General features: G+C 33.3%; 1 protein-coding gene across 6 annotated transcripts in view; it reads right to left on the bottom strand.

Annotated features, from left to right (window-relative positions):
* LOC132904689 (glycogen-binding subunit 76A) overlaps positions 1 to 22,652 on the bottom strand; it is a 94,767-nt gene that overhangs the window by 13,594 nt on the left and 58,521 nt on the right. The window contains exon 1 of one of the 6 annotated variants that reach the window (XM_060955386.1): positions 16,282 to 16,664. The exons of 3 other annotated variants lie outside the window; for them this stretch is intronic. Coding sequence is in view for 1 of the 3 variants with exons in the window: in XM_060955382.1 (XP_060811365.1) it covers positions 4,491 to 4,523 (33 nt within the window). In the remaining 2 variants the exon portion in view is untranslated. Of the gene's footprint in view, positions 1 to 4,490; positions 4,562 to 13,170; positions 13,244 to 16,281; positions 16,665 to 22,652 lie in introns of those variants that run through there. 2 more of the 6 variants (XM_060955382.1, XR_009657644.1) reach the window with 2 other exon arrangements.

Here is a 22,652-nt window from a genome sequence, read left to right on the forward strand (position 1 = left end):
TCTGCGTTAAATTAGGAAAATCCTAAAATACGTTCGTCTGTTCAACTAAAGAAAGTTGTCTTTGATATCCGTCCAAGTGATTTCCAATTATGTAACAACAAAATTGTCAGGAAATTCACCGCAAGTATAATAATTACTAACTTGGTATAAGTTTTATTATTTCGTTTGCATCGCATACGCCATATAACATAAACCTACTGTACCATAAATGCTAAATGCTGCGACATAATATAAGCAGTATAACACTGAACAAAATAAAATGTATTTATAAAAGTTTCCCACTAAATTCCTGATATTTATAGCCGGTAGTTAGTATATTATGAAACTTCCAGGTCGCATACGTAGCGTTGTAGAAAGTTAAATAAATGTGCAGATTTTTCATGAAAAGAAAATTCTCCATCGTGTAAATAGATTTATCTCTTTAATGCTTTTCTTAATTGACACGATACATGTTAGTTATCAGGCGAAACGAACTATCCCATGCGTTTATCTAGAGTTCTCTGTGTGATGAAGCGAGGCATGATCGAGAGAGAAATTAATTATGCACTAGAGGAGGAGCGTTCTTATGAAAAGGTGAATTTAAAGGTAGTTTCGTAATCACGCGAGGGGTCACGGTGGGTTCACGATCGTCATTTGAATACAATTCGCGGTCGGCGGATCGAATCTTAAGCACCGTGTATAAATTTTCTCATCTCGCATTTGCACGTATCGGCTCGTAAATCTTGTCTTCCGCATAATACACCACAAAACCCTTTCGGACTAACCTGAGAAACAAAATTACGCGATGGTGTTAATGATCGCTTGCGCTTCACGTTCGTGACGAAAATTTCAGAAAAATTATTCTAAGTCTTTTATGCTTGAAACAAGAATTTATTAAAAATAACAAATACTTATCGCTAACGAATGAAAGAGTTAGAACAGAGAAACACGAGCTGTCATGCTGCAGGTGAACGATATACACCGATGTGCAGAGATTTGAAACACTGCTGATCGAATTTCCATTGTCTTCTCATTGTCAATGCTATATGCTAATAAATAATTAACGTGAAAAATTCTTTTTTTATGAAACATACGTAAGTATAGATTCTATGAAACTTTATAGTTTAAGTTCTTTGGATCTTTGGATGTTCGAATGATCGTTGCAGGGTTTTGGATATTCTGAATGCCTAGATTTACAGACAACGAAAATTCTACTATGAAGTTTCCTCACTATGAACTGTCTATGGAGCATCTTTGAGAAAGTTTGATATTTTAATCCTTGAAGATAGAATCTTATTTTGCTACAAGAAGAATGAACACGCATTTCACATGGATTATTAGGAAAATTAGTGCGCTATTTTCAAATTTATAAAAATTATGAAATTCAAAATTATAAAAGCTACAAACAGATATTATATTATCACGTGGTTCTATTATACATCCGCGATAAATTTGTTAAGGGCTTTGTTATGGAAATATAACTTAGCTTGTGAGAATATATTAGGTTTTCCGAAAAAGGGTCTTTCTTTTACAGACACGTCTTTTTTGTGATCTTTATTTTCATAGAACAAAATGGATCATATGTAAAATCGATAAAATAATATAAAACGGAAAATATTATGCATCCATTATTTCCTTATAAAACGAAACAAAATTTTCGGACGACCTAATAATTATTTTATCATCGTTGGGAATTTTCTCTGTCACCATTAGCGATTTTTAGCATTTAAGCGATGATATAACGAGTAATTACTAAAAATTGAGAGAAATTAGTTTTCTGAACTGAAACGGACGTAACTAAAATGACAAAGTACGTAACTGTTCCTTCACTGCACTTATCGTAAAACGTCACGAAGAACGTTACTTAAATTTCATTCTTAATATATTTCACATCATGCTTGGCGTACTTTTTACGTCGCTAAAAAGGCAACGGAGCATTTAAAACATAGGAAACTTTCTAAGTACAACGATATGAGAGATAAAAAAATCGGTCAAGGTCAATTCAATCCACCCACGAAAATAAACGCGAGAAAATTGCCGCGTCTCGTGTAAATCATAATGAACGGCTGTCTCGTTTATCGTGGATATTAACGTCCACGTGAACGTTCACACCAACATTGACGACGACGAGGAAAAGTTCATCGGTTAGTTGATTCTTCGTCGCGTACAGCGACGCGAAGGGAGAAGCAACGGTCGTAGGGCTCTTTCGACGCTTGTGACAGTTCTTGAGGTTGCGTATTATGAGCACAATCATAGTATTATCTCTTATAGTTGAAGTTACAACTGCCATTACAACGTTGTTGTATTGTAATAGCTTCGAATTGCGTCCATCGAGCATCGTGCATCGTGTAATACTGCGTCGCAGCATCTTTGAATGAAAACAAAGCGCGTCGTTCTATTTATACGCAGTTAGATTCTATCAGTCAGATTTATGGATCTTCCTTTGGATCATTTTGAAGGTACCATCGGTTTCATCGATCGATCATTGAACGATGAAAGTTGGAAGAATTTTTCACCGATGTGTTCTCATTCTTTCGAAAGTGGTTCGATCTTTGGATGTTCAAATGACCATTGGAGGGTTTTGGATATTCTGAATGCCTAGATTTGTAGACAATGAAAATTATACTATGAAGTTTCCTTACGATGAACTGTCTATGGAGCATCTTTGCGAAAGTTCGATATTTTAATCCTTGAAGATAGATCTGCGTTTAGAATACTGAATAAGCGTTCGTTCTGCAAGAAGTATATGTCAATTCGAACGTTCGAGCTTCGAACGATGGAAAATTCGGGGAATGTTTAAGAATATTTTTAATCGTTTAGAAGCAATTAATCATTCGAGCTTGTAATTAATCGCAGAAGGATTGTAGGGTTTTAGATCTATGCTTACAAAGCTATACTCGCTGCTATAACTACAGTTATAAGACCTCGATCATTCGAATGATTAATTATTAAAGCATTTGCGAATTTTGTATATAGAATGCTGTATAAGATCTTACTCTTCTGGAAATTGTTCTATTTTTCAATCGTTCGTATGATGGAAAACTGTAAAAATTCCGATTGAATCTATGCCTGAAATGCGATATAAAAATTCAATTCTTTTAAAACTATTACAACTCGCTGATTCGGTTTCTGTATGATGGAACATTTAGGATCCGGTTCTCTCAAAGTATTATATTCCGATCGTTCGATATTTAAGTGATTTAAACGACGATTGGAAAATATCGAGGCTTTTGAACGAGTCCAAACTTATAATGCCTCATAATGTTTTATTCTGGTACAGTAACGATTGGTTGATAATGCGGCAAAGAGGGTAATAATAAAAGATCGGTATTAAAAGACAGTGTGAATAAAGTGATTTATAGACTTGAAATATTCTTTGATGAGCGCTGACTATTAAAAAGAAATCAGTTAATGGCACGGTGGATGTTAACCCCATGATTAAGTTACACTTTTTTGAATTGATGATGCGAGTCAGCTGTCCGCCTATATTTATCGCTTACGTTATGAAAACAAAGAGTCATTAGCGAGTGGAGAAAATTACTCTGCGTTTTATAAAACACGTCCCATATGTTTCATCCTACGTGCGTAAAATTTAATAACAAAGACGAGATAAATTAATAGATTTTTTCTCCCAAGAAATATCATATAAATATTATATAAATATTCGTGCAACTAATTATTCGCAGTAAACCATCATTGTTTGTAAACAAGATGACAAAAATGAACCCGCGTTAATGACATCGTGGAGAAATTTGAGCACAGATCACAAGGTTGGCTCTTAGCCAAAATGTGAATAGAAAGAGCGAACAGAGGAAATGCGAATGATCGTCATCCCGATTTACGCGTTGAAATTTTGAAGCGCAAAACGCTCTTACGACACAGAAATATTCTTGCAATTAGATTAGAATGCAACAATGAATCTTTCAACGTACGATATTTCAGCAATAAATGCGATAAAATAGAAACGTTCAGAATAAAATAGGAAAATATCATTTGAAAATGTATTAATCAATAATGACGATATAGCCGATGATCATATATAACCAATAACGAAATTAAATAACGACAATTGATAACAAAATGATGTAATTGTTAGTAGAAAAATTGAACAGAAGGCTCGCACTACTTAATCCAAACATACAAATACACGTTTGCGTTATTAATAATCGTAACATTCTCCCTTAGGAAAATGCTAAGAAAGATATAAATAAAATCATATAAATTTATGTGAATATTTGCATTTTATTTGCAACACCAATTAGGTCAGTCGATAATATCATTCGTAACATGATATAAAACAATCTCCTTTAAGAAACGTAACACGATCGGAAACATGTAAATTTCGATAACTAAACGTGAGTTATCCATTTAACCATACATAGCGTGAAGAAACCTAGTCGTTTGCATTTAGTAAAAGAACAGAAAGAAAAGAGGTAAGGAACATATACACGCGAATATTCGAAAACGGTTTACCCACATCGAAGTGAAGAAAATAATCTTTGCGGTCTCACCTTTCCCTCGAGCTTATTGTTGCGCCGCTCCATACGCACTCGTACGCGACAACCAGACAATAAAAACAAGAAGATGGTGCACGGGAAAGCAACGCAGCTGCGAAACGTACACACGAAGATGAAGAGGAAGAAACGCCCTCGTTTCGCCTTCTGCCTTGCAATCGCAGAGGTCTGGCAATTATTTTTGGCGCCGAGCTCGCCATAGTCGATCATCGAAAGCAATTGGTCAAGAAATGGAGCGTGATGACCACCATGAGTCCACCGGTCGAATCTCGTCGATACATCGATACTCCGGTTCGTCGATATTTGACCGAAGTAAAGGTTGAACTTCCTCTAACGTTGCCTTTTTGTAACAGGCGAATGAACGACCAGAGAACGAGAGTGATTTATGTGTTTCGATAGCATTAGGAAAGAACAAATCGTGCTGCTATGCAGATACATCGGAATATCGAACGAGGAAAATAAGAATTTGTTTTTAGCATCGTTGGAAGGAAAATATTTGAGATATCGAGCTTTGCCGTGTGAAAATTAGAACGAGATAAATATATCGCTGGCAAGGGATCAGTTCTGCCTATCTGGCCTGGTCGGTGATCCGGTGTTTAAACCGTGCGAAATTCATAAGTACACCTTTCGAGTTACTGATGCCGATATAATCGCGATAGAGATGATTTTTTTGATTAAAATATCAGAATATTGTGGCAGCATGTGAATGCAAGTACGCTTGAACCTTGAAAATATCGATTCTTTTAATTCGCGATACGAGTGATCGTTCGTTTTCTCTATTTTGTCTTGAAAAGTTAAACATCAGAGAACGGAGAGGAATAGAAAGGTTTTAACAACTTAATTTTTGTATACATAGATTAAACGACATAGATGTTGAAAATAATGTATTTATTATTATAGGACGTTATTATTATTTATTTATTGATTATAAGCAAATCTAATGTTAAATTTTATTAACGGTGAAAAAATGGTAAAAATTGCTGGATTTTATAAATTCTTCAGAAAAATCTACAACTAATAATTTAGTAAAATAGTTTTGATAATTTATCCAATTTTCCTCTACTATTCTGTAAAGGATACATACTATTTGTCACATGGAAGAATTAAAATAACCTTGGTTCGACCTTGATATGAACTTCCACCGAATACTTCTCTTTATATTTTTGACATCTTTTGTACTTTTATAAGTACATTTCTTTTTTAACCATAATCATATTACTTATCCAGGATGTTTGCTATAAATTGAGATCAAGTAGAAGTAACGGTTGCAAAAATTTGCAACCTATAGACTGTGGAGCATGAATTCTCAGTCGAGTACGCATGTACGCACTCGAACGATCCTCAACCCATAAATCTTTCACGAAAAAGCCAGAAACAAAAAAAAAATACAAGGAGAAACTTCGTTGAAAAAGTTCTCGCAGGATTCCAACTTATTTTTATACAAGAAGTCACGTACATACCCATTATATCACGTACCCCAGATTTCCAATATTTTTAGAGATGTACATTTATTTATTACATTTTCGACTCTGCGAATCGGATCAATGATCCGAAAGGACGAATTAATTTCATTTTTCAGGATTTTTATAACGTTACCAAACGATCTTCGAAAGTGAGTAACCATTTTTTAGAAAATTATTCGATTCAGACGTCAAGTAGAGGGAAAATAAATAGTGGGAAAAATATTACAAGACAAGAGTATTGCAAAAAATATGGAAAAATATTACGAAGAGACAAGTATATCTGGATTAATGTCTACAATCTTATCTAGAAAAATGTTGCTTCGTTATGAAAATATAACGACTGATACAAGTCGGAACAAGCTGCCGAGTTTGACGATTGACCTCTGACGTTCTGGCGCCAATCAACAGCGACAAGGCGACAACATTAATCCGAGGAGAATGATTGACGTGTATGGTCGAATGAGAAACACGCGATGCTACGCATTATAAAGAAAAAGAAATAATAATAACAAGACAAGGAAAAGAAGAAAACCAATTATGGCAACGATAAACGAATTAGATAACTCGTAATACGATTCCATGGATTGCGTTGCAACTTTCGTTGCGTTTGCAAGTTGATTCGAAGAGATCGTGTACTAGAAATTAACCAAGTTATTAACTAGATTATACTACGTAATAACGGGAAGAAAACAGCAATGAAATATGTCCTGTAAAAGTTAATATGTATGTGAGCAATAAATAATATGATCTGACACTTATAGTCTTTCGTTTGATCGATTAGTGTTATAGCCATTTATACAATTAATAATTATATTTCTGACTTTAAACGATATTGCACACATATTTGAAATGTATGCGTGGAAATTATTTAAAAGGACAAGTTTAAAGAAATGATAATTTCTAGTATTTTTCGAAGATGTAAATTAATACGGAAAAGTAGGAATGTTGTATTATTCGGTCATTTTGTTTTAAACTTTAAACAAGGAATACAACGTTTTCATATTTGTCAAATATATTTACCACCATTTATAGTCTCGGTCAGGCATGTGATTATGTAACAACGCCATTTAAATTTACATAATTTATACATACAGTACCTGGATTTAAAAAAAAATGATGCCAAACCTTCTCCTATGTCGGTACACGTGTATTTAATGTTACTTTATAACAAAGTAGTTTGATATTTACGTAACGTGGTTCATTTTATCATATTTATATAATTAATAAATCTGGTTTTGGCCAGATCTGGTGAGTGCCGTACCACACACGATTATTGTCAGCACGATCGACAGAATAATTTTCCATCAACACTATGAATTACCTCGCATTACGTGTCTATCAACGTAGACTTAATTTCATAGTTCTCGGTTTCTGCTTTTTCTTCTTCAACGAGTAAACTTACAATGAACGGCTAAAAATAAACAATTTTCTTGCACTAAAAATAATACTCTTGGAATCCAGTCAAGAGATACAAACACTAAATATACAAAGATGCGGGAATTATAACAACTAACAACTATAAATTACATATATTTTGGCAACAGCCATAAAGTGCGTCACGCTTTAAAAGCTAAATTGACTTAATGAGTTTATGACGTGGCACGAGACTAGCTAACTGGTAATTACAACCAAAAAAAACTCTCCTATTATTATTCTTAGAGAAGAAAAGGTTACAATTATTCGCCTCCTTTCCTTTCCTCCTATTTGACGATCAGAAAATATATCGAAAAAATATATCGATACCTGAAAAATCACAATCCGAAGGTCCCCCAAAGCGAACACCTTCTATCCAATAAGATCAAAACGCACAAGAATAAAAAGACATGGGCAATAAATGAAGCGTCGATCGGTCAGGACCACCTAGGGAAGCAATCGCGCTAAAATCCTTGCAAATCGCGTGTCGTTCCGAAATAATTACGCAGCCAGACGGTCGTGTCGGATGTGCTACACGACTAGGAAGAAGGTACTCGCTCTATTATTATGCGTAGAAAAGGGAACAAGAAGGCACGTTACGCCTGCGGCATGCAAAGTCTTCTATCTCTCTCGTAGTTCAGGTTACCACCTCGCCCCGCCGACAACTTCGATCCTATCTGAATCGTAAACTTTCTTTATCTGGACCATAAATACAGAAAGAAGTTCGCCGAGTGGCCCGCGGCCGCGTCCAACGCCAGGGCGTTCCCCGTGCCCGAGCGACGTGGTTCAACGTCAAAGAGTCTGGAGGCCAACAGCCTCCGAGCCTCTTCTTACATAACGATTATCTATCACGCACGCCTAGACTTCCGATAGACGACGACCCACCGCTGTGTGGAACACACGCGCGCTGCATAGCCGGCTGCGAGCGCCGTGCACGCAGAGAAAAAACATACGTATTCCCGATACGACGATTTTTCCTTCACCCGCGATGGTGACTCGCCGCGATCGAGAGATGATTACGCGCGATTCAGTCGCGAATGCACGACACGAGTGCGTGGAATGCGAAGAGCGCCTGCCTCTTGCCGAGTTTTAGGTCGTTTGTAGCTCCTTTTGCATCTGCCACGGTTGTTTCCGAGCCACTTACGACGATTCTTATCGCACAATGTTCCGTCCTTTTCGATTGTTTTATGTTACGTTATAGGTCTGAGGAAAGCTAGGAACATTGCGCGTGATACGTGTACCGATAGTTTCTTGATAGCATGGTGGGAGTTCAATTTTGTTGGTATTGAGAGCGTTTCGAAGAGATGAAAGTTGGAAGAGGTATCGTGAGTTGAATGTACGATTCGGAGTGGAAGCATGAAGTTTGTTCGTGTGGTACGAGATGTATAACAGGGTAATGTAACGATATAGTAAGATATTAGGAACGTTTGGGGAAAATGGGAGTCGAGGGAGATGTGTGGATACTGTGATTTGAATTATGTTCGTATAATAAGATAATTTGGTAATATATTAAAATATTTAATTGTATATTTGTATAGAAAAAAGGGAATTGATGATGCTTCTTTTTATGTGTATTTTAGTTATTTTATTTGCATTTGTGTATAATGATATATGATATGATAATACGAGAAAATAGGATTTGTAAGAAGTCTTGCTACGACGAAAGTAAATTATAATGCGTATTTTATGAATAAACTGAAAACAAGTTAACAATTAGTAGCGTCAATACTACGACCGATCCTTAGGAATGAATAAATTTTGGAAATTCCTACAATATCCTAATTTTGATTTCTAGACGAATTTATAATTCTTAAAGAAGAATCAATTAACCTACGAGAACAATTATACACGGTTCTTTAAAAATAAAGTGTCGTTATTGGAACTGAATTTCGTTATAAGATCCTAATTATTTATATTCATAAATTTATGATTTTAAAATTAATTCAGAGTATCATAAAGTAACCGAGGTCGAGCGTTCTTGGCAATAATTGAGCAATTCGAAAGATGAACGGAACCGGCGGGATCCTGAATTTGCGTTAAGATACGGTGTAAATTATAGTGATGAAGAGGCAATATCTTCGCACGGCGATTTGAATATTCGAATGCCAAATTTTTTCCCCGTATTTTTGCTCGTGTGATGTTCAATAACGGTACGATCAATTACCCGCAATAACTTCCCGATACATGATACTAGGGATTCTGTTTTTAAAATTTAATATTCCACCGGTGTTGCTTGCTATTCTATACCAAATATAGCCGACAATAATTGTGTTTCTGTGTACGAGTACGATAATGACTCCAATTCAACCGAAGAATCCAGCAACGACTGCTACCTGGCGCATTAGCGTACCAGTATCCAATGAAGTGTTCTGAGATTTGTTTGAACTTGAATTCGAGAACAAGAGAAATTCGCTCGTTTCTCGTGCGAGTTTAGATCTACTATAAAGATCGAAAGAATAGAGCTTGTAAGGATATTCAAGCTTCTAGATCTAATTCTCTATGGAATCTAGGAAACGAGTTTAAAAGCTAGAGAAAATAATCGATAGAAAGTATTTAGACGAAAGAGAAAGAGAAGAGAAAATTTCTATACAGATTGTAATAAAAGGATATTACGATAAAAAAAAAAAATACTTGCGATGTATGAAAAGCATAGAATCGCATGAAAATAATATCTTTCTCGATTTAAAATAAAATTCTAACATTTGTCTGAAAAATATGTAGGTGGTCAAATAACATTGATATATTCTGCAATTCATTCTTACTCGAAGCTTTGTATATTAAATCCTTGAATCCTCCGTACAATATAACAATGCAAATTGAAACAAGTTACGTTCACGTCCCACATAGTATCTAATAAAATCGCAATTGGTATGACAATGTCGCTTCTTTGTACAAAAAAGAAGAAATAGCTACAACGGTATGCTCTAGTACCTTTGAACTTTAAAGTACACTCGCACCGTTCGAAACACCGCGATGTTCGAAGACGCCTCTTCTCATTGTGTGATATAACAACTACAATACCGAACTGACTCGTACAAGCAAGAAAGATGCAAATCTATTTTGGTTGCCGATGATAGTCACTTTCAGCTTTAAAACACATCTGTGCCGTTTGAAACGCTTTACGTTTACGTCAATCAGGAAATCAAAAGGCTTCCAGTATGATTTTATAGCAAAGCATTAATGCCAAAATTAAATTACACGTTCGGTTAAAGTACATGTGGAAAGTGAAAAGACTTTAAATTTGTTTTACCTCGCTGAAGCTACTTCTGAACATTACGTTTACACTAAAAGAGAAATTTATACTCGTTACATGTTTCATTTTCATGGGAAACAGATTTTCTGGCGATATTTGCAGCTTCAACTTCGAATTAATGATATCTCTGATCAATGATCTTCTGTTATAGACGAAATGTTCTGCGATAACGTGTTCTTGAAACGGCGCCACTAACATAATAAAATATTTTTCCGGACAACAACTTTCTTTAAAAAATGTTATTCTCTAACACTAGATGTTCTTATTTCTTACAACTGAACGACACTTACGTGAGTTACTTCTCCAGAGAATCAACCTACTTGATGAAAGTGGATCTATTCTTCAACGAGAATTATCACTAACTGTCGCTGTTATAAATAGTTATTTCTTCAAAAACAGCTTCTTTCTGCTTGAACTATTATTAGAAACTGACGTTAATATCAGATATCAATTTTTTAAAACCTAACTTCTTTGCAAAATATTTTTCGTTGAATTATCGTCACAAATCCTTTCAAAAAGCAACCTTTTTATGCAAACGATATTTCTTCTGAAATCATTATCGCATATCGACACCACTAAGAAAAATCAATAGATCCAATTTGTATAAACACAACTCTCTTTGTTAAACCATATTTTTCAGTGGGCCATTACGAGCAGTCCACATTCATATTAAAAATCACATTTCTAGGACCAAATTTCTCTCCTAAACGATATTCCTTCTCAAAATTATTACCACAAATCTACATCGATATAAAACAATCACTCGCTCTTAATTCCTTACCACTGATCAATCCTAACATTAAATTTCATTTTTCTGAAACCAAACTCTTTTCTGAACGACATTTTTCACCGCAGTGCGTTTAAATCATCATCACGAAGCATCGCTGTTATAGAACCTTATTTTCCTAGAAAGCAGCCCTTTGCTACGATAGATATTCCTCGACAACGTGTTCTTAAATCACTATCACGAACCGACACTGGTCGGAGCCGTGCGCTGTCACGATTGATGAATATTCGACGGTCAAAGGCGGCGTCTTCGGTGATCGATTCGGAAGCGATTTTCAACGATCCGTTACAGGAACACGCGTTGGTAATCGTCGGTTTCCTGTGAACAGCCCAGCCAACCGTTCATTTAAACATGCGTAGGATTCGTTGCACGCGTGTACGTGCCCACGCGATCCGAGAACATTGCACCTGGGAGGAAGGAGACGATGAGATGTAAAAACGAGACGTTGGACACATTCCTCGCAGTGGAATTTATCGACAGCTTCGCGTGATTAGCAAATAATTAAGACTGCTAGACGACGAACCATGTCGTAATTCGATATCTCTTCGTCGTTTTCTATTCGCAGAGTGTCGAAGGGAAAACTTCGATTCGATCGAACGGATTCGTATAAAATTTCGTTGATCTGCTGAGACGCTTGTGCAGTAGATACGCTCGTGGCTATGCACGCAAGGTGGTTAGAAAGCAACGTTCCATTTGCAGATTGCGTGGGTCTACGTTTATTTTTAGAGTTGAAATATTTACAATTCTATTTTCAATTCTGCATTGTTGAATAATATCGCGGGTTTTGTCTTTGTTACTTTGACGGAAATTTCTAAATTTATGTTTCAGCTTTATTAGATTAATGCTTAGGAGAATCGAACTCTATTAAATGAATATTTAACATTCTATTGTGAATTCTATATTGCTATCTGTTTTTAGAAATAGACATTTCTAAATTTATGCGTTATATTTCTATTTCAGATTTGAAGTTTCTTAATGGAATGTTGAAGATTCTATTAACTTGATATTTAGTATGATAGAATATCGAGAATTCCAACATGCAAAACAAAGTTGAATTTCCATTTTATTTTCATAAATATCTAAATCCATTAGGAAATTTTTTACTTCTATTGTAAATTCTACAATCTTTATTGGAATATATAAAATTCTATTATTTCATAAGTCTAACTTTTTTAATTGCAATGAAATTTTATAATCAAAGATCATATTATCTCTGTATTTATCAAATGTAAAACCAAAGATATATTTGTTTATCAGAATAATATCAACAGACAATGGATACAATCTAAATTCTTCTTTCAATGTTTAGTTTATAAAATATATTTTTTAAAATATATTACCATTTATAAAATACATTACAGATACATTTAGTAAGAAATATTCTACTTTTTTCACGTTAAATTCATTTTGTAAAACGTGCACCCGTAATCTGCTAGTACATCGATCGCAATAAGAAAAGGTTTAAGAACGGCAAATAGATTAAGAACGAAATGAGTAGCTTCCTACGTGTTCCTGAAGAAAACTGCATAACATGGTAGTAACGCAGAATGATTCTCATTAAACTTATTAAAACAAAACGTTCTATTGATCCCGGTTTATCATCTGACACGTATGTTATGCTATTAATCAGTTTTACATCATTACAAACGAATAGACCATTTACTGATAGGAATGCAATCATTTTACTAAATAATAATAGTTTCAATTTTTACTAGGAGCGTAGGACAAGGTCGTAAAGGATGATTATCAATAACTAACATACTTGAACTGTTATATCGATGTCGATCGAGGTTGCAGCACAGTCATTCCGGTACTTTTCTCCATCCATTTTTTTCTACCGACGAAATCCATAGAAATCATTTACTGAATAATAAGAAATAGTATATAAAATGTGAGAAGTGTAATAAAGTCACGAAACTTTGCTACATTAATAAGAATTTGTAAACTACTGTGTTAATATGATACAATTAACGTACCGTGTTAATAGAAATCGTAAAAAATTGTTATCGAAAATTCTAATCTTAAAATACAAATGATCGTATTTTAGAGGATTATGAATACTTTAAAAGAGTATAATTAAGATTCATGGTGCAGATTTTTAGTAAAATTAATGTAATGGAAAGAATATAATTCGTGTATTTTTTAAGATAAACATCGATTTTTCATTTTTCAAAGAAAATCGATTGGTGTTATAAGTAAAGATAGTAAGACATATATAGACAATATTGGAAGAAGCAGGTAAAGTAAAGCTTCTGTTATTTGAACAGTGTATTAGTCGAGTGTTCTGTACTATTCAAATATTCTAGTGTAAGCATATTTCCTTCATTACGTGAATATGAAGTTGACATTATCGTGTCTATTGACATATAGACACGTCTGTTAACACCTTATGTCGAAAAACAGCATAGAGAAGAAGTATGATACGAATTGCTGAAGCGATATATGTATTCTACATGAAAATCTAGGAAACAGAAATGTGATTCCCTGTAACTTAACACATTGAAAAATTAATACGATCTACAATGAAAGAAAGTGTGAGACTTACAACTAATTGAAACGATATTGCATTTATATTATATCCTACTTTTCGTTATTTTTGATAACATTATTCTTTAGAAAATATAAAATAGTGCAAGATAAAATGAATATTCTGTTATCGAAAAATCGTTCTATTCAAACGAACGTGTCTTGAATCAACACACTCGATTCACATTTGATCTATTTAATATATCTAATGCTAAAATTAATCTGTTATCTGACACAAATGTAGAATTCCTTTCAACAAGATAGATATCACTTCGCACGTTTCGTGTGGTATTAATGTGGAAACTTCCTGTTGTTAATCCCTGACATTAATACATTACATTGTCAACCTTTGAGATATCTTAAGAAAAACTATGATGGAACGTAGTATAACGATAAATAAAGTTTACACGGAATGTTTCAACTGCAATGTCTTGATAATTACGGAAAGAGATATATTTACACGAGGTCGTTATGTTTACCTCCATTTCGCTTCCTATTCCATAGATTAAAAGATCTTAAACCAGAAGTTGTGCGTTAATCTAATAGAAAAATTTTCATTAATCTTTCCCCTTCCTATATAGCACAAGAACCAAGCCATTTGCTGCGTTGAATTAAAAAATAATACAAGTACGCCTAAAAAAAAATGAATAAAATATAATAAAACTATACATAATATTTATAAGATATAATTCTTTTTTATAAGATAAGATATAATTCTAATTTATAAGATAAGATTCTGTTACGGATTTTCCAAATTCGATATTTTAACACTGTTGTTACAATATTTATGTTATATTTTAAAATATATTGCTTATATTTTAGTATTAGTATTCAAACATTTATAATTGTAGAAATTTCTCTATTACAAATAAATACTTTGCCACTTGTTCCATTTTTCTATAAATTTACTTACAAGAAGAAAGAGAGGCAATTACGGTGAATTTTGAAAATAAAATCTCTTGATACGATTCGAGATATTAATTTCCTTTATAACATAGACAACGAGAAGATAGACGAGAAGAAAGATTCAGTATGTTCGTTCTCGTTAATTCACAGTCAATTAAACCAATCATAAAACTCTCAACATATGTAAAGTCTTGTGTAAACTCTTAAACCATCTGTATTACTGGGCTTATAATGCTGACTAAATATATACTAAATATATTACTCCTTAAGAATTGCTGTTATAAAATCATTTGCTAATTTAAGATATTTTCTTCACGGTATTGGTCGTTAATGGTTTCTGCGAATAAATATTGCCGTTGAGATAGTAAAAGGAAATTCTTGTAAATTATTTATTATCTTCAATTAATCAATATTCTTTTAGGATTATTTGAATAAGCAAATAATTCTCCTTTATAAGCAGATAATTATTTCACTGCTCCAATATCAACCGAAACGATTGTTTGTTTTACTTGGTATTTTAAATGTTTCCTAAAATAGTCTCTCGAATAGTTTCTGATTCTATTGTACATATCAACATTGCTTGCATCAGGAATACAGATTTCCTCACAGTGAATACGCCCATCAGGTCAGACACGTAATGCGGAGGTAATTTAAAACGATTCCGAGAGCAAATACTATTACGTTATAAAACGCAACTGTATTATTTACGACTGAAATATATATTAAATGCGATATTTGGAAATCAAATAATTGGTTATCTTATTTGAGATAGTTATTTAAAATAGAAGACTCTTTGAAAACAATTAATTTAGCTTTAACACAAAACAAAATTGTTTACCCTGTGTATTGTTATTACACTCCTCCGGTGTACTTATGCTCGCACACTAACAAATTACAAATATATGTGTATACGACAGCAATAGAAAATTCCAGCCACTGCTGATAATTATATCGGAATCCGCATGATTCTTTTTAGTCTCTTAAAAAAAATGTAATTAATTGTACTCGACAATTAAGAACATTTAATAAAGGGGATAAAAAAAGCAGTATGTTATTATTTGCAAAGGAGGATGATTCTAGTATCCAAACATATTACAGTTTTTTTTGCATATTGCATGAACTATTGTTGTATTATTGGACTTATACCATATATATTACATTCCAAAAAAAATTGAAATGTACGAATGATGAAATAAATACTTATTTACCTACTGATATTATTATTTGTAAAATAATAACAGATAATTGTTATAGATAATATACTAATAAATAACAGAGCAACAGATAATTTGCTTCTGCAAGTAGATATTTTTCACCCTCGCTTCAAATATTCCGATACGTAAACTACCAAAACCATACAAGCATTAGTATAAATATATGAATTCCAATCTCTTGCTTTAAAATCAATCAGAAACTAGGAAGAAATGGATCGTGGATTACCTGTATCGAATCAATTCGTATTTATTTAGACACACGTGCGTTGACGGGACGCGATTCAACGTCACGCAAGTACAGTCGTCGTCCAGAGAACGAATTCTATTGTCCCCCTATTGTAAAAGCGGCCTATTATTTTTGTCCGATTATACACCGACACAGTCTAAATCGTGACTACTTGACCCACGAGTTAGGGCAGCCTCGCAATTCATCGTGACAGATTTATCGCCTTCACTGCTACAAGAAGGCCGGCCAATCAACGCCGAGATCCTGGCTCTAATTGATTAGCAACAAATTACGTGTGGGGCGACGATATATATTTACGCGTGGGCTACTCGGCCGAGAAAATATTTACTACTCTTACTTCACCGTTCTACGCTTCCCTGCAAACCTACAAACTTCTTTGACGTTTCCTCATTCATTTTTCACGATGACATGTTTTTGCAGTAGAATACTCCTTTACGTGGTAAGCAAATAAACGGGATCATTGCGTGTAAAGGAGATTTTACGAGATATTTTTATAAGCGAAATGCCGCGGTTCAAACAAAATAAATTCCTAGCTGAATTAGTAATTTTAAAAACTAATATTTTAAATTACGATCTCTCTGTAGAATTAAATTATTTGATTTCTTATACAACTATATATTATTAGGAATATATCACACGTTTAAGAAATTTTTATTCGAATCTTAGGTTTAAGTTACATTAAATTTAAATGATGTATTTGAATAAAAAATTGATTCGATTTTAAATAAATCGTAGCAATTTTTAACAGACACCGATTTATGTTTCGTGAAACTCTCAAAAGTGCAATTATTCGATTACGTATGTGTAAAATCGATCAGATTTACATTGAAATGAATGGTTGAGTTTTGGATATAATTTTTCACGAACACGGCAATTTGTTAGGATAAAAATAAAATTAATTAGCAGGGGAAGAACATCATGAAATATGGTTTGAGAGTAGAGATTTTATTGAACGCAAGTTTGCATAGTGCATTCTTGAAAACGGCGGAGGTGGAGGAGATTTATGAGGGACGCCTCAAGGGATTGTTACGAGGATTTTAAAGTAAAGGTATTGTTTAAATTTTGCAACTGTTGACAGTCACGACTAGCAAAGATATAATGCACAGCGTGTCTAGAAAATATCTTAGAAAGTTGCATGCTAACATTATTTTTACGGTTCAATGGGAATAGATGAAGCAACAGAGAATTCATGAGACATAAATCAATTACATCTTCAATGAAAGGTTGGAATACTTCGCTACAAATAGATTGTGCCTTATAGATTCCATTAAACTGATACGACTGGAAATGTATATAAATATATTAAAAGGAAATTGATGGACTTTTTCCCCTTTTGCGATATATCCTTATTTTGTGCGATGAAAATTATCAAATTGTAAATAAAAACTATTAAAAACTTTAATTTTCTGCGTATTAGTAAAAATATAATTTTCTGATCTCCAGACTTCCAATTGTATTTGGAAATGTAAAAGTTTGAAGATTAGAAAATTTAGAAATAAATCTGATTAGTTAATCCAACTTAAATATTTCCGTAGTATTTTTTGATAACGTATCTAGATCTTTTACTATGATTTCATTAGGAATTTTTATTTAAGATTAATTTTTATATAAGTTGTTGAACCTTATATTCGCCTCTCACAATACAAGATTATTATCTCAATAATAACTCGAATCATTATTAATCCCAAAGAATTCATACTTTTATAACGTGATAAATAAAGTTCATAAAGTAATGTAATACTTATGATCTTATCGATGTTTATATAACACTTAATAGTTAAATGAACGAACCCTCTTATCATTCTTAACAATCTTGAAGAATTAAAGAACTGATAAAACACATAAGAAATTCCAAAGTGATAGCGAGAAGTACTAAAAAAATGGCATAAATGGAACGTACTTAAAAAAAGTAAGATTCATATGAATTATTCAATGAATCACTGTTCCATTCCACGGTTGTTAATTTTCTTCCCAAGATTTATTAAATATTTAGTAATTATAAGATATATCCAATTATAACTTGTCCATAAAAGATATCAGGAAAAATTACAATAAATTTTCACCGATCCATTTCTATTCTTCAGCTGTAGTTATCACTGTCGCAATTCCAAAACGCCATATTTTAACTATAATGGTAGGCTATAGCTATAGATTGTCCGTAAAAAAACTCACAATAAACTTTCAATGATCCATTATTATTTTTCTACGGTGGTTATGAATTTTATTTCGAAAATTTCATATTATAATCGTAAGATACATTCAGCTATAGATTATCCATAAACAAATCTTAAGAAAAATCGCAAACTTTCACGTATCACGTTATAGGATTTACCATTTAATTCGTTCAGTAACCCAACCTCGTATCGAAGTATCAATTTCCCCTTCCTCGTGAATCGTAGACGCGCAGAAAAAGAAATTCACGGTGAAAATATTGGTATTGTTCGTTGAATCGTGCTGTCCATGCAGTTATTTAATCGGCCGTTGATCGAAAACTAATTGCACGACACGCCGATAAACTGCAACTTAGGTTATCGCACCACGACCACGCCATTATTTTTTCACCTCGAGAAACATTCCATCGACGATGCATCACCGATCCGACCGAGTCAACAACCTTTCTTTTATCTCCTTATGTTCCGATTGTTCGCCATTAGTCGTTCGCCAGTTATCTGCCTAAACCAAGTACAGCGAATCGTTCATTTTTCTTTTTCCGCTTCTGCTGATCTTAATTCACGTCTGTTCGCTTTAAACGCGTATTCCGTGATCTTGTACAAGTCATTTCACGAGATTGTTTTGCGTCTATCACGACGAAATTATTACTTGCACGAAAATTATTTTTTATTTCGACGTTATGAGAAACGAAAGATCCGAGTTTCGGTCGGTCGCGTGATATTTTTAAAATCGAAGATCTGCGAGTTCGTGTTTGTTCGTGCTTCGAACTTATACCTCTTGTAAAAGTTATTTCATCAAATCGATTTGCTATAAAAAGCACGTTCATACGCAATTTTCTATTTCGATATCGTAGAAAATAAAAGATCTGGATTTTAACTAGCGATTGATTTTTGCATTAGATTTTTAGAATTTGTGACCTACGATCATTAGACGATGGCTCAAATTGCACGTTTTAAACATTCGATGTTATTACATAGAAATGTTGATCAATCGTTCGAAATCGTTTTAAACGTTTCGTTAAAATCCATAAAAGAATAAATCAACGAGTACAAATGGATATTTATTTATTGTTCTTAAAAAATTTCGATCTTCAATCGCTTGTCAAGATATCCTCATTCGCGATCATATTATCTGATAATCAATTTAGAACGCGATTGCATAGAGAAATCTCCTTCGATCGCACAAGACTTTCGTTCGATGTATATTCAATATTCAGGCATCGACGCGTATGAAATTGAAGAAAAGCGCAAATTGTAGATGAATATCCTACTTGAAAAGGCAATAATTTCTACTTGGCGTTATATCAGATAAGAGTTGTCACGACTTAAGTCCTACGTTTCTACGTACGACGTAAAACGTCTATCACTTTAAAGATATTACAGCTTATGGCATATCTCTAAGATTATTGAATGATTCAGGATTTTGTACACTTTCACAAAAGTTCTACTGCTTTATCATTTGATGATCAAAACAAACAGAAAAATGTTATCGAAATGCGTAATATTTAACACTGTCACATTTTGTCGGTCATTTTGGGCTATTTTCACTTAGACTTTAATAGCTTCTTTCGTTGTTGGAAGATTTGTTAGTGTTGGAGGAAGAATTGTTTCTAATGTGCATGATTTTGTATTTTAATTTTGTGTTAATATTTTTTGGGAAGTATTATGTTACAAGTCTTTTGGCTCTCTGAAACGAGAAAGAAATTGAAATATCAAAAATCCGCAGGGGACCGCAGCAACGTTAAATTTCTCCAAATAATGTACGATCACAAAGTTTCCACTTTTCCACCAACTTCCTGCGTTTCTGAAAGCTGTTAAGCGCGATATTAAATGTTACAGACGCAGTTGATAAAATTTAGGCATCTTATACGGGGAGTCGAGGAACTCGAAAATTCAGAGAAACAGAAAAAAGTTTATGAAAGTTTGCGTGCAAGTAATTCATCTGTAACGTAAACTTGCATTTTCTTTGGTATCACAGGGATGAAGTCGCTCCTCAAAGAAAACGAAGAATTTTCTGTCTTGTAAGATATTTCGAGAATTATAAAAAGTATTGAAAAAAAGTAGTAAAGAAAGTTGCGTCTTGTTTGAAAATAACTATCGAAAGATTGACTGATACTTTTCAAATTATCCCTACGGTTAATTCTAAAAATTAGACTATTGTAACTCGTAAGTTTATACGAATATTCTATTCTACCCATAAACTTCTGTAAAAGTACTCCTTTCGCATAAACGTATAATTAATTTCTATATTACATTGAGAAAATGATTAATATCCAATGTAACATGCTATTGAACGTGGTATCTAACATATTATTATTGCAAAACAGAAATGTTACTAAGAAAAAAAAAGGAAAGGAATGACCAACGCTAATATAATAAATATATTTATCCGCTTTTTCGTCAGATGCAACTTAAGATAATTAAATACAAAATAAGGTATATAACATGCTATTGAACGTAGTATCTAACATATTATTATTGCAAAACAGAAATGTTACTAAGAAAAAAAAAAGGAAAGGAATGACCAACGCTAATATAATAAATATATTTATTCGCTTTTTCGTCAGATGCAACTTAAGATAATTAAATACAAAATAAGGTATATAACATGCTATTGAACGTAGTATCTAACATATTATTATTGCAAACCAGAAATGTTACTAAGAAAAAAAAGGAAAGGAATGACCAATGCTAATATAATAAATATATTTATTCGCTTTTTCGTCAGATGCAACTTAAGATAATTGAATACAAGATAAGGTATCTGATAGAGTAATATTTTTACCGAATGTTTTACCTGGAATGAGATGAGTCACGGGGTTGCATTTCTTATTTGATTGAGGTGAGAAGGAAATGACGAAGAAAAAAGTTGAATGATGTAGCGACATTCATCTTCCCATGACTTTGCTATAATGTATCTACAACGTGGTTCGTTTTTCCAACGTTTCTTATACAGGAACGTTACAGCAACATGCTCAAAGATTAAATGTTTAATGAGACGTCTATCTCGTTTAATGATTATGGGATACACAAATTTTTACAAATTGTGTCTTTTTTTTGCATTTTCATCAAGACGAGATTAATCACTGATATTAAGAGGTTTTTTTTTTATAAGTTTGAAATAATTAAAAGGCCATAGAACCTATACTATTCTTTATTTTTCTGTATACGATTTAAAGTATTCAGTCGTTATCATGTAGCAGTCTGTGTATTATAACTTTTCTTAAAAGATAAAGCTGCATCTCCATTAAAACAACGTACAACTGCAAACGATTAAACCACCGCTAATTATACCAATTTCTACGCCCTTAAACGACATCGTCGAATATCTATATCGCTTGACGGTGTTTAACGATATTAAAGTTTAAGATAATTATAAAATTCGTATCTTTCATTGGCAAAAATCAATCAGTTTCCCATGGGCTATATTTAAATCGATAGAGTTCCATGCGTATAATAATTCCGTACATAAAGTTTTATCGAACTGTCGGTACATCGCTATTTATTACAGGAAAACAAACTTTGTGTTTTTCTCTGTGATCAAACTAAACATACGGCTCGTTTCAATTACGTGACTTATACTACGTATGCCACACTGCAAGGAATATGATGAGTCAATTCACTAACAAGAAACGATTTCTTCGGCGATTTATTACGTGTTGAAAAAGTGATGCTTATGAATATTTCATTTTCCTGTACAAGAAGTCTACTTTGGAATTTATCGACAATAAATAACTGACACACTCTGCTCTTATTAAACTCGTTTTTATTCTTTTTTCTTTCTTCTTTTCTTTCTCTTTTTTTTTACCGTGAAAACAAGATCGAAGGAAAGAAGATAACAATTTACCGACGCATTTGAATATTCATCGACACATCTTGAAAATATAACGCGAGGGCTCGATCGTGGCAAGAGTCGATTCGTTGCCAAGAATAAATAAAGTCGCGATTTATATTTAGCCAAGATGGAAATTGTGACGCTGTCTGCGTTTCGAAAGATCGTTTTATATTCAAGGAACGGATGGAGATCGTAAAAATCAATTAGGTAAGACGCGACAGAACACCAATAAAGACCTGGTTAGGTGGTAGCATCGAGTTACGTTCGATATTTCATGATATTATAAAATACGATAAAAACTTCCTCCTTCGCGTTTCTTTTTTTAATGAAGTTTATGCTTCGCC

Source organism: Bombus pascuorum, chromosome 2 (assembly GCF_905332965.1).
Source record: "Bombus pascuorum chromosome 2, iyBomPasc1.1, whole genome shotgun sequence".
NCBI lineage: Eukaryota > Metazoa > Arthropoda > Insecta > Hymenoptera > Apidae > Bombus > Bombus pascuorum.